The 13,456-nt window shown below is 33.5% G+C and overlaps 1 protein-coding gene across 1 annotated transcript; it reads left to right on the top strand.

Annotated features, from left to right (window-relative positions):
- Positions 1-7,350: 7,350 nt before the first annotated feature.
- On the top strand, positions 7,351-12,978 carry LOC137831083 (oxygen-evolving enhancer protein 2, chloroplastic). Its single transcript, XM_068638609.1, has 4 exons — positions 7,351-7,741; positions 11,582-11,814; positions 11,979-12,029; positions 12,457-12,978. The coding sequence occupies exons 1-4, from the start codon at positions 7,501-7,503 to the stop codon at positions 12,715-12,717; spliced, it is 786 nt and encodes a 261-aa protein (XP_068494710.1). The 5' UTR covers positions 7,351-7,500; the 3' UTR covers positions 12,718-12,978.
- The last annotated feature ends 478 nt before the right edge of the window (positions 12,979-13,456 follow it).

Here is a 13,456-nt window from a genome sequence, read left to right as displayed (position 1 = left end):
CTCACTCTGCTTTTGTTATATTAGGTATTCATTTTCGTTTTTTCCTATTTGATTTTTCAAATTCTCCATTTCTCATTTCCAAAGCTGTGGTGCGTTTTGCACAACGTTTGTGTCTCAGGTTTTTCTCAAGGATCGAATACAACTCTTGGAACATTGTCTCTGATTAGTCTCAGGTACGATCTTTTCTCATTGTAATGATTTTTAGTTTTTTGGTTTGATAGCATGTTCTTTGAGCTTCTTTTTTTTCTTATAAATGTCCTGGATATTTTTTTAAAATGTATGCATTTTGCTTTTAAGGGTATAAATGTGGATTGGAGTATAGGGAGACTATTTTTCGTAAGTTGCCACACTGTTATTATTATTAAGAATAAAGAACAATTCATTGAAGCCTACTCTGATGGCACTATACCTTGAAATAGTAGTTGGTATGGAACTATACCTTGAAATAGTAGTTGGTAGAGAAATAAGATTATCCCAAAAGAGACTAATTGTATGAGAGAATTAGCACATGTTTGACTTAGTTGGGGATCACTAAGTGCATTACACAACGAAGTTGATTATGGAACAACTGAAAGCATATTTGTAAGCATATTCGTTTTGTAGTTTGGTGGAGTTCTACTATGGTAATATACACTTATATAGGGGAACCATCCATGGATTCCAAACTTGACCTATGTATTTTGTTTAGAGTGTTTCAAATATGGACCTATCAGAGAAACGTTTCAATGTGGCTTTTTGGGCTGGCAGATGACATTTACAGCACCCAAATGATAGTGGACCTGCAGGTGGCGCTATTGTGAAGTGTTCTTGGAAAGGTTTTTGGTGTGTAGAAGTGAAAGGGGTCTAGATAGATGTTGATGAACCTTGTGTGAAAGGATCTTGTGCTGCTATATAGTTTTGCATAATTATGCAGAAAACATGTCCTGGTTTTTCACTGAGCTCTATTTTTTTCCTGCTTTTTTTTTGTCTCTGTTGCACCCTGTTTTAATCTGCAGTTTTTGGCCTTAGAAAAAGTTGTTTCTGTTTTGGTTAAGGTCACTGTAGAGATTGTTTCAAACCGTCAGGAATAGCGGGAGTTTTCAAACCGCCAGGAATAGCGGGGGTTTTCAAACCGCCAGGAATAACAGAGGTTTTAAACCGCGAGAATAGCGGAAGTTTTAAACCACCGAGAATAGCGGGGGTTTTCAAACCGCCGGTAATCAATTAGTAACGCTGGATCTGCCAGGGAAAAAGCAAACTGCAGGTAACACACTTAACGGGGGTTAAAACTGCCAGTAATACCAAATATAATTCCCGTTAAAAATAATTTCTTTTGTAGTGTATAGTTAATAACTAGAATTTGAGAAAATGTATGTATTTATGTCATTATCATATGGTGACATTTGATTCTTTTAGTTAGGGAAAAAAAGTTTTTTTAATATCTGTCTAATAACAATATAACTAGATATGTAAAAATGGGTTTGAATTAATGGATTGAGTAATATAACTTATGATTTAAGTTAGATCAAACTTTAAAAATAGTGATTAAATAAAAGTAGATTTTTTTGGTTTGGTTTGGTTTGTCAATTTTTTTTTGTCTACTTTTATGGATATTTACTTTTGTTAACTAGACATATTATGAATCTGGGAGGCATTATTATAATTGTTTTAAGTAATACTTAGACCAAGAGACAAGATTTTATTATATATTCAAGTAAATTAATTTTAAATTATTCTTTCTCTTTTTCTTCAAACTTTTTGAATAGTTCTACAAGTTTGGAAATTGTTTTAGAAGAATTTGATAACGTTTTACAAGATCCACTAAAGGAGTTATCACCTTTAAGGAGGATCAAACATCAAATTGAGTTTATCTGTGATTCTTATTTGTCTAATAGGCCAATTTATAGAACTAATTCTAAAGAATCTAAAGAGATGTAAGAGCAAGTTGGGTGATTAATTAAGAAGGAATGATTGTAAGATAACAAGAGTTCATGTCTCATTTCAATTATTCTTGCCCCTAAAAAGGATGATAGTTGGCCTACATGCATTTATTATTGTGTCATGACTAATATCACCATCAAATGTAGACACCCTACTCCTAGGCTTGATAACTTGCTTGATGAATTACACGAATCTTGCATATTTTCCAATATTGACTTGAAAAGAAAATATCATTAAATCACAATCACTAGCACAAAAATAAGAAAAGAGCGCTCCTTATTTAATGCGGCTCAGCACTTAAACGCATTTGTAAAAAACGTGGTGACATTTTTTAAATTAATTTGATTTACAAATGCGGTTATTACTTTTAGCCGCATTTGTAAATTGAAGTGCTTGATTTACAAATGCGGTTATTTGAATAACCGCATTTGTAAATTGAAGCGATTGATTTACAAATGCGGTTATTCAAATAACCGCATTTGTAAATCAAATTTACCCTAAAAATTTTACGCGCCTCAACAGTTTCGTAGTTTCTTTCTCTTTGCGCTCATCTCTCTTTTTCGTTTTCTCTCGTTTTCGAACTCATTGCTGCACTCGAAGGTATTTCGTTTCCATTGCAACTGCATTGAACTTCATTGCTTTTAATGACTTTCGCTTTCCCTATTGCTTTCGTTTTTAATGGGTTTCGGTTTCCATTGCTGCATATCGAAGGTATTTTCCATTGGCTCGCCGCTCCGCCACTGCTTCCGCCGCCGCTGTCGTCGCCGCTGCCGCTGTTCCTCTTTGTCCTCTTCCACTCTTCTTAAATCATATACTAAAACCCCTAAAATCCTAAAACCCCTAAAACCCTAAAACCCTTTTGCTAATTCAAAAGAATATACAAATGCGGTTATTTGAAATAACCGCATTCGTAAATCGCATTTACAAATGCGGCTCTATAACCGCATTTGTATTTCTCTGATTTACTACTGCGTGCTGATCAAATGCGGCTCTATAGCCGCATTTGTAAATGTAAAATAGCCGCATTTGATTAGCATTTCTGCGCTAGTGAATTAAAGAAGGTGATAAATGAAAAACCATTTTTAAGACAAAGTTTGGACTATATGAATGGTTAGTCGTGTCTTTTGACTTGAATAATGCTCCAAGTACATTCATGAGATTAATGCATCATGTGTTTCATTCCTTCATAGACAAGTTTGTTATGGTTTATTTTGATGATATTTTAATATACAACTTAACTATGGATGAACATGTGAAACATATAAAAAAATGTGTTTGAAACCTTTAGAAATGAGACACTTTATGCAAATAAGAAAAATTGAATCTTTAGTATGGATCGTGAAGTATTTATAGGGTTCGTTGTGATATCCAAGGGAGTTCAAGTGGATGAAGAAAATGTGACGAACTCCTACAAATATCATTGAAGTAAAAAATTTCATGGGTTGACTAATTAACTTAAATGATTTCTAAAATATTTTAGCACAATTACTGAACCTTTAAATGAAATACTGAAAAAAAAAGGATGTTGTATTCATTTAGGGAAAACATCAAGAGAAATCCTTCCAAGAGCTTAAGCAACACTTTATACCAATTTTAGTAATTCCCAATTTCACCAAGTCATTTGAGATTGAATTTGACGCTTTCAATGTAGGCATTAGGGTTGTTCTCTTCAAGAAGGACATCTCATCCTACTTCAATGAAAAGTTGAAAGGTAGACACATCAACTACTTTACCTATGATAAAGAGCTTTAAGCTTTGTTAGCACTTTACACAATTGGCAACACTATCTTTTACCAAAGGAGGGTGTGATTCATAGTGATCATGGTCCTCTTAAGTATTTTGAAAATTCAATGTAAGCTTAATAAGAGACATACCAAGTGGGTGGACTACATTGAACAATTCTCATATGTGATCAAACATAAAAAAAAGAAAAACAAACATTGTATTTTATTCCCTTTCAAGAAGATATACCTTACTTAATACATTTGGAACAAAACTTTAATATTTTGATTAAATAAGATAGTTGTATCCAAAAGATTATGACTTCTCTAAAATATTTATTAGAGTGCTCAAAGGGATCACACAATGAATATTTTAAAAAAGATTAATTTCTTTTTAAAGGTTAAAGACTTTATGTTCTCAAAGGGTATTTGAGAGATACACTCATAAAGGAAGCTCATGAGGGAGGATTAATTGGACATTTTAAGACTTTGAAAACCTTAGCTACATTGCATAAACATTTCTTTTGGCCACATATGAGAAAATATACTCGTTTTTTGTGAGAAATGTATAACATGTAAAAAGTTCAAGCCTAAGGTTCAACCCTATAGACTTTACATCCCTCTTCTGATCCCTTGTTTGCCTTATATAAATATTTCAATTAATTTTGTATTTGGGCTTCCAAGGTTAAAAAATGGATAGAATTCAATATTTGTTGTAATTGACCAATTTTCTATAGTGGCCCATTATTCCATGTCATAAGGTTTATGATGCATGTCATATTGCAAATATCTTCTTTAAAGAAGTAGAATGCACGAACTTCCTAAATGTATAACTTTTGATAAAGTTCTTGAGCCACTTCTAGAGGACTCTATGAGGAAAATTAGGAACTAAACTCTTATTTTCTACAACTTGTCATCCCCAAATAGAAGTGGTTAGTAAAAAATTGTCTAAACTATTGATATGTTTAATTTCAAGGAATAAAAAAGAATGGGAAGAACACTTATCTCATATAAATTTTGAATATAATAGGATGGTTAACACCATAACTTATCATTCTCAATTGGAGGTTATATATGCATTAAATCATTAATACCTCTTAACCTTGCAAGTCTTCCAAATTATAACTCTATGTTGTGCAATGATAGATTTAAAAAATCACAATTTATTAAAGAATTGCATACTAAAATCAAAACACACACTAAGAAGAAGGTTGGTCGATATGCTAAAGATGTCAATTAGGAAAAAAAGGAAATCATCTTTGAACAAGGAGATTGAGTTGGTTTCGCTTGAGAAAGGAAATATTTCATTCTCAAAGGAAGTCCAAACTACAACTTGGGGTGATGGACCTTTCCAAGTACTAAAAGAGTAAACAAATGTATATGTGTTAGATCACCCATATGATTACTTTTAATGTGATTGATCTTAGTCCCTTTGATGTGTGTTTTACAAATTTGGGGACTAATTATCTCCAAAGACGGGGAAAATGATGAGTGTGATATTGAGACCCTAGGCGATCTAACACTAGTAGACTTTTCAAGAGAGTTTTGATGATAACAAAATACTTACATGAATTATATTGATATGTATGTTATATATGTTTTTTGGTACATGAACCTTCGAACAAGTGTTTTGTGCTAGATGAAGTCTATCAGACCATCTAGTGGACATTTGCAGCAATAGACGGTCTAATGCTTGTTCTATTTTGTTTGTTTATAATCTATAAAGTATCAAGTTGTAAAAATAAATATTTTATAGAATATAAAATCAATGGTACATATTTTAAATATATGTTAAACATTGCAAAACCTTCAATGAAGATAGAAAATTTGTCAACTACTATGTTAAATATGTAAAAGGAAACAAATTATATACGATTCACTCATGATACGATTATATGTTTTTAAATGACATTTGTTTTGAATTGTTTCCTTATCAAGGAAAGTCAGAATCGTAAAGCTTATACAAGATCAATTATTTTCTTATCAAGTTTCTAGACTAGCATACATCAAGAGATGCATAGAAGATTTCATAAAGTTGGCGGAAATGAAGCAAAGATCATATCTTAGCAAAAGAGATGCAATTCAGAAACTTATTTAAAGGAATCAAAGGTAAAGAAGAAGAACACAACAATTATATACAAACTATACAATCTTCTAGCACTTGAGTTTCTAAGTGTTCTTTGTGGGTGAGAAAAATATTTGTAATTCTTCAAGTTATAAGTTTTCTAGTGAGCTCATGTTGCCCCTCTTTTAAACTTGTTTCTTTTAGTGTTATGTGAGATATTAGGAGGAAACTAAGACATGATAACCAAAAGTACTTTGTGTACACAACCAAGAATGTCATCATTCAAAATACTTTAAATGTCATTGTTCAAAATTAGTTATCACTATATGAAATTTTCTTTACTTCATTATGGGTGTCCAACATTTTTATTTATTTTGTAATATAATATCTTATTATTTTTAATTTCACAAATTATATTAAATAAAAATATTAACTTAAAATTAAAATCAAAATCAAAATCAAAATTTTCATTTTAAATTTCTCAAAAAAAAACAATAAACATTTTTAAATAAAAAAAACAGTTATTAAATAAACAAAATCATTTATTAAAAAACTAAAAATTTGCAAAGTAAGCTATTTAAAATAAATTATCAAAGCATGTTTGGAGACTGTATTTAAAAAGAATTATAAAAAAATTGAAATCTCGATTCTAAGGATAGTTTCTAAAAAAAAATGTTTAAGAAAACAACTATATTTAAACAAATTTATTAAATATAATTTTTAAAAACACTACTTGTTATTTTGAAGTATTTTTAGCAAGTACGCTTTATCCATATCTATAAAATATTTAAAATTTATCTATTTTAATAAAATTACGAAGGAATACACCAGTACTCTTGTTTTTTCATAAATTATACTTACTTTTTCTATATTTTTTTTTAATGGTGGTATCTTTTATTATGTTTAAGTTTAATGTTTTTAAGTTGATGAATATGTAATATAAAGAATGACTAGATGTAAAATTTTAAAAGTTTTGCATTATTTTCATAAATTACGATTTTAGATAAAAAAAAATTTACGAAAATGGATAAAACATCATATGCGTACAATTTTAGAATGAAAAGTCATAAATATCTCATATGACTTCATTGTAGGATGATATAACTTCACTTAAAATTAATTTTAAAAAATTGTCAGTATATTTAAAAAAGTGATACATTAACAATTTTGTTCCATATCTTTCTTGAGGTAAAGTTTCAAATTTTTTTTTTATAAAATAACAATTTTTTTTTTTATATCATCAATTAGAGGTTGTATAGTGAAATAAGGTGAGAATATCATTGTTCTAATTTTTAGGAGTTTTTCCAATATAAAATTATGAAGTATGACTTCTACTTTAAAATGGTCCACGTTATTTATGACTTCATAAAAAAAATTTACCAAAAATATGGTCATTTGCAAAATGATTTGCGGTGTGAAAAAACCCATTTCACCCAAACATTGAATTTACTGTTTACACTTGAGCATAACAAGAGTCTGTCAGAAGCATGCAACAGAAGTTCTAAGAGCTTTATAGGATTTTCTTTCATGATGTAAAAAGAGTTTCCTCTAGAGGGAAGAGAATACAATACCTAGCATGGTGCCACGTGTAACCAATCAGAACCCCCACTCCCTTATCCCACATCGCAAATCCAATCTAATGCTACCTCCAACCATTCACCTCAATATGCAATATCCACAACCAGCCACATTTTCACTGCCACGTCATCCTCCCACATCAAAACCACTTCCAACTCCACACATACTGTGATTCACATGCCAAAGAAACTGTGAAGATTTTGAGCTTTGAGCACAATGGCCTCCACCCAATGTTTCTTGCACCACCATGCCCTCACCAACCCTGCCAGAGCTTCACCACAGCGCCAAGTGCTGACCACCAAACCTAACCACATTGTCTGCAAGGCACAGAAGCAGGTTGTCCAAGAGCCTGATGCCACCACCCTTGTCTCTCGCCGGTTGGCCCTCACTGTGCTCATTGGTGCTGCTGCTGTTGGCTCCAAGGTGTCTCCTGCTGATGCAGCCTATGGGGAAGCTGGTATAATTTTACCCTTTTGTACCTCTTTGATTGCTAAGTTATTAGAATGTTTCAAGGATATTATTGATACAGGAGAGAAACGAAAATGAAATGAGTTTCTCAGTGTTCAAATTATAGTCAAGATATATATATATATATATATATATATATATATATATAAGAAGTTTTTGTTGATTTTGGCTTAATCCCAAGTCCCACATCGGTGGGTTCATTGTTTGGGAAGGAGGTTTGAGGGTTATAAATTAAACTCTTCTCCTTCACTGTTATATATCCCAATTTGTAATATCTTCTCTCATAGTAATAAAAGTGAGCTGTTTTTGCTGTGCTCGGAGATTAGGCTAAACAGGCCGAACTCCGTTAACAATTTTCGGGTGTGTTCTTTCCTCTTTATCTCTTTTATTATTCCGCTTTATTTATTCAATATTATTTGTCGGGTAGCTCTGTTAGAGTTTTGTTTTAGTGGGAAAATTACCCGTTTTTCCCAACAAGTGGTATCAAGAGCCGAAGGTTCGCCTTGGGTTGTTTGAAATTATTTGTAATATTGAATATTATATTGTGAGTCTGTAATGGCAAATTCGGATCAAGAAGGGAAGGCTCTGCAAGATGCAAATGTTGCAGAAAGCAAAAGTGATGTGTTGATTGTCTCGCTTTCAGCATCATTGCATCCAGATGAGTGGATATTGGATTCAGGTTGTACCTATCATATGTGTCCCATTCGGGAATGGTTCTTTGATTTTCAAGAACTCGATGGCGGGGTTGTTTACATGGGTAATGATAATCCATGTAAGACAGTCGGGATAGGTTCAATCAAGTTGCGGAATCACGATGGATCCACCAGAATTTTGCGGGATGTACGGTACGTGCCAAAGTTGAAGAAGAATCTCATCTCATTGGGGGCTTTAGAATCTAAAGGCCTAGTTGTGACGATGCGAGATGGAATTCTTAAAGCAACTTCAGGAGCACTGGTGATGTTGAAAGGCGTGAGGAAGAACAATTTGTATTACTACCAAGGTAGTACAGTGGTGGGGACAGTAGCGGCAACAACTTCTAGCACTAAGAAGGATGCTGAGGCAACGAAGTTGTGGCATATGAGGTTGGGACATGCTGGAGAGAAATCCTTGCAAATTCTTACCAAGCAAGGATTGTTGAAAGGTACGAAGGCTTGCAAACTTGAATTTTGTGAGCATTGTGTTCTGGGAAAACAACGAAGAGTGAAGTTTGGCACTGCAATTCACAATACCAAGGGTATTCTGGATTATGTGCATTCAGATGTGTGGGGACCTGCCAAGACTCCGTCAATCGGAGGTAGGCATTATTTTGTCACTTTTGTTGATGATTTTTCCAGGAGAGTTTGGGTGTTTACTATGAAGAACAAAAATGATGTGCTTGGAATTTTCCTTAAGTGGAAAGCTCAAGTTGAAAACCAGACAGGAAGGAAGATTAAGGTTCTCCGAACAGATAATGGAGGAGAATACAAGAGTGATCCGTTCCTGAAGGTATGCCAAGATTGTGGCATAGTTCGGCACTTCACTGTTAGAAAAACACCACAGCAGAATGGGGTTTCGGAGCGTATGAACAAGACACTTGTGGAGAAAGTTCGTTGTATGTTGTCTAATGCTGAGTTAGGCAGAGAGTTTTGGGCTGAGGCTGTGACATACGCTCAACATCTCGTCAATCGTTTGCCATCATCTGCTATAGATGGCAAAACCCCGTTAGAGGTATGGTCTGGAAAACCTGCAACTGATTATGATTCTTTGCATGTTTTTGGTTCTATTGCATATTATCATGTGATTGAATCAAAGTTGGATCCACGGGCAAAGAAGGCTCTTTTCATGGGCTTTAGTCCTGGAGTGAAGGGATACCGTTTGTGGTGTCTAGAGGCAAAGAAGACGATTATCAGCAGGGATGTTACCTTTGATGAATCTGCCATGTTAAAGAAGGTAAATCCAGAAGGAGCTGATAGTACTCCACAACAGGTGGAGTGTGTTCGGAAGCAGGTGGAGTTTGAGCCGACAGTGGTGATCCCAACACGAAATACCACAAGTGACTCTCCTATGGCAGAAGAAGAGTCAGATGAGGAAGAGGTTCCTACCCAAGAATCTCAACAACAATCAGCGCCAATTGCAGTTAGAAGACAAAGACGAGATATTCAGAAGCCTGCTCGTTTCATGGATATGGTTGCCTATGCACTTCCAGTTGTTGATGACATTCCATCCACTTACCCAAAAGCCATTCTGAGTTCAGAAAGTGGTAATTGGGCGGGTGCGATGGAAGAGGAGATGCAGTCTTTGAAGAAGAACAAGACGTGGAAGTTGGCACAATTACCAAAAGGTAAGAAGGCAATTGGGTGCAAATGGGTATTTGCAAAGAAAGAAGAATTTTCTAATAAAGAAGATGTTTGCTACAAGGCAAGGTGGTTACAAGGGCCAAGTTTGAATATTGTTTAGACTTGGTTAATATTTTGCACATTTGAAGTTGGCGCCCGGAGGCGCAAATTTGAAGCACTGTAAAGTTTGTTTTTTGTTATGTTGTGAGAAGATTTGTTTTAGGTGGGACTTGAAATTAAGCCAAGGTGGAGATTTGTTGATTTTGGCTTAATCCCAAGTCCCACATCGGTGGGTTCATTGTTTGGGAAGGAGGTTTGAGGGTTATAAATTAAACTCTTCTCCTTCACTGTTATATATCCCAATTTGTAATATCTTCTCTCATAGTAATAAAAGTGAGCTGTTTTTGCTGTGCTCGGAGATTAGGCTAAACAGGCCGAACTCCGTTAACAATTTTCGGGTGTGTTCTTTCCTCTTTATCTCTTTTTCTATTCCGCTTTATTTATTCAATATTATTTGTCGGGTAGCTCTGTTAGAGTTTTGTTTTAGTGGGAAAATTACCCGTTTTTCCCAACAGTTTTTACAAATTTAGATATGTAAAGTTTTTACAAAATTCTCTCTAAACATACTTACCATACCTCATATCTTTGGAGTGATTACCATGCATGGCTCATAAACCTTCAACCTCAATCATGCAGAAAATTTCTGTCAAGTGTAGCTGATACAGTTGTAATTGTTGTTGTGGAATGCAATTTGACACAATGAGTTTAGCTTTGAGATCAAATTTACTCATTTGTTGTAGAGAGAGTTTCTTTAAGGGACCTGAATGGTGTTGTGTGATTCATATAGTCCAACTCACTTCACTGGTGGATCTTGATATACTGAGGGTGTCAAAATTTTACAGGGTGCTGCAGACATTTATTGAACTAAATAGTCAATGAAGAATTGGAATAGAAATAGATCAGACAATAGGTTATACTTGAACTCTTAAGAAAATTTATTTAGTTAAAAAGGTCAAATTTTTGGCCAATCAAAACCTTTTAGGCCTAACAGATCTGTGTAGATTCAGACTTTGTTTTTTAACAAAAGTTTGGTCCAAAGTGTAACTAATTAAGAAACCGGGTTTGAATACCTTTGCGTCTAATTGAAAAAGTTGTTTTATTGTAAAGAAAGTGTGCAGATTACTTTTGGATTTTGTGCATTGCCAATTATAGCTTGTTAGAGTTCAAAGATGAAAGAAATAAAGTGATGAGGACCAAACTGGGAAATTTGCATAGGTCTAAGAGTGGCTTTCTTATTGCCATTTGGCTTTGAACCATAAGCCCACTTAAACAAATTGCAGAAAGTATAAAGAAAGAGGTTGGTGAGGGTTAGAATATTTTTCTTATAACTTGATTACATAGAATTTCTGATATTATGTGAATGAACCAACTATCTCAAAAGACCCAGGAATAGTTTTTATCTAAAATATTTTGGGTATTCTGAAAATTAGAAATCACTATTGATTTTATTGCAGCCAATGTGTTTGGTAAGCCAAAGACAAACACAGACTTCCTTCCATACAATGGGAATGGATTCAAAATCTCAATTCCCTCAAAGTGGAACCCAAGCAAAGAGGTTGAGTACCCAGGCCAGGTTCTTAGATATGAAGATAATTTTGACACAACAAGCAATGTTTCTGTCATGGTCACTGCAACTGATAAGAAGTCTATCACTGACTATGGTTCACCTGAGGATTTTCTATCTAAGGTAAACTTATAACTTTTGGCTTGTTTTCTACTTCACAATTAAGGTTCATACTCCATATTATAACCAGTGTATGTATGCATGAAAATCTAAGTGAATTATGAAGTTTAAAGATAATGACAACAGTTGCTGGCTGAAATTCAAGACTTGAGTTTTCCTTTTTGCAGGTGGATTATTTGCTAGGGAAACAAGCCTTCTTTGGCCAAACTGACTCTGAGGTGATTCATTCATATTTTATGACTAGCCTTATGACATACATTTTTAACCTTACCATTGTCTGTTTTCCTTTTTACAATTTCTGTAAATGCAAACAAAATGTCTATAAGATACTAGTCTAGGAAATAAAAGTGAAAATATTCATTGGGAAAAAAATGTATGAAAACAAAAGAATTATATATTTGACATTTACTTCTATAATCCCTGCTAACTTTATTCAAATTTTGGTACATAAAACAAGATGAATGATTACAATTTATAATTTAATTAGAATAGATTGTCATGTACATTAAACAGTGCAAAGTTTACACTGATGTGATTTTCAATTGGTTAACAGTGTAAAAATCTTTACACTTGTAGAGTTTGATCATCAATAATGCACCAAATATTGTTCAATTTGTTAACTGCTTCTGAATTTTAATTTCTCAGGGTGGTTTTGATTCCAATGCTGTAGCAACTGCAAACATCTTGGAAAGTGCAACACCTGAAATTGATGGGAAAAAGTACTACAGTTTATCTGTTTTGACAAGGACAGCTGATGGAGATGAAGGTGGCAAGCACCAGCTGATTACAGCAACTGTGAAAGATGGCAAACTATACATCTGCAAGGCTCAAGCTGGAGATAAGAGGTGGTTTAAGGGAGCAAGAAGATTTGTGGAGAGCACAGCAAGTTCCTTCAGTGTTGCCTAAGAACATGGTGAATGTTCACTCTGCATGTAAATCATCTTGAAGGGGTGTGTATGTCTTGAATTATGTGGCCCCTTTTTGTCCACAAGTTTTATTATCTGAGGCAGTTGGTTGGAGTAAGAACTTTGATTCTTAAGTTTTCATGTCTTCTAAGGACTTGCCCTCCTCTCTTGTACCCTTCTTCTGGATTAAGCTTTTTAAGTTGTTATAAGCCATATTAAGAAGCATCATGTTTATAAAAGGCTCAAGGGCCCTATTACAAAATGCTCCAACATCATTTATAATCAATATATGTTAATTTAATAAACTTAAACATAATAATCAAAGTGAATTATAACTTAAGCTCATTAAAACCTAAGTTTATTCAAAGTCATTTCACAAATCTAAGAAGTTATAAATCCACAGTAAATTAAGTAAAGTTTACTATAAATTAATCTAAAATGTACTAATGAAGAGTAAAACCCGGTTTAATATGACATCTCCCTTAAAGTGTTATAAAAATTAACAAAAAAAAATTGTTTAAGATTTTCTAATGTACTGCATGTCTTAAAAGTCTAACTACTTTGTGTCGATAAAAAGCTACAATGTGTAAAATTGTAATTATTTTACTAATGAATTCTTCAAAAGATAATGAATTATCTTAACTCAATCTCTTTGAATTTTAACTTGTATAATGGTCCCCGTCCATTTTATTAATAATAGTCACACTCATAATCTTTGGTTTGGTTCATTTATTACACTT

Source organism: Phaseolus vulgaris, chromosome 6 (genome assembly GCF_000499845.2).
Source record: "Phaseolus vulgaris cultivar G19833 chromosome 6, P. vulgaris v2.0, whole genome shotgun sequence".
Lineage (NCBI taxonomy): Eukaryota > Viridiplantae > Streptophyta > Magnoliopsida > Fabales > Fabaceae > Phaseolus > Phaseolus vulgaris.
Note: the sequence above shows the minus strand (reverse complement) of the source record. Positions and strands in the feature narration are given on the sequence as shown.

Coding starts and splice junctions, on each gene's coding strand:
- LOC137831083 (XM_068638609.1), top strand. CDS start 7,501: ATGGCCTCCACCCAATGTTTCTTGCACCACCATGCCCTCACCAACCCT. Junction 11,815..11,978: donor CTGAGGATTTTCTATCTAAG/GTAAACTTATAA, acceptor TCCTTTTTGCAG/GTGGATTATTTGCTAGGGAA. Junction 12,030..12,456: donor TTGGCCAAACTGACTCTGAG/GTGATTCATTCA, acceptor TTAATTTCTCAG/GGTGGTTTTGATTCCAATGC.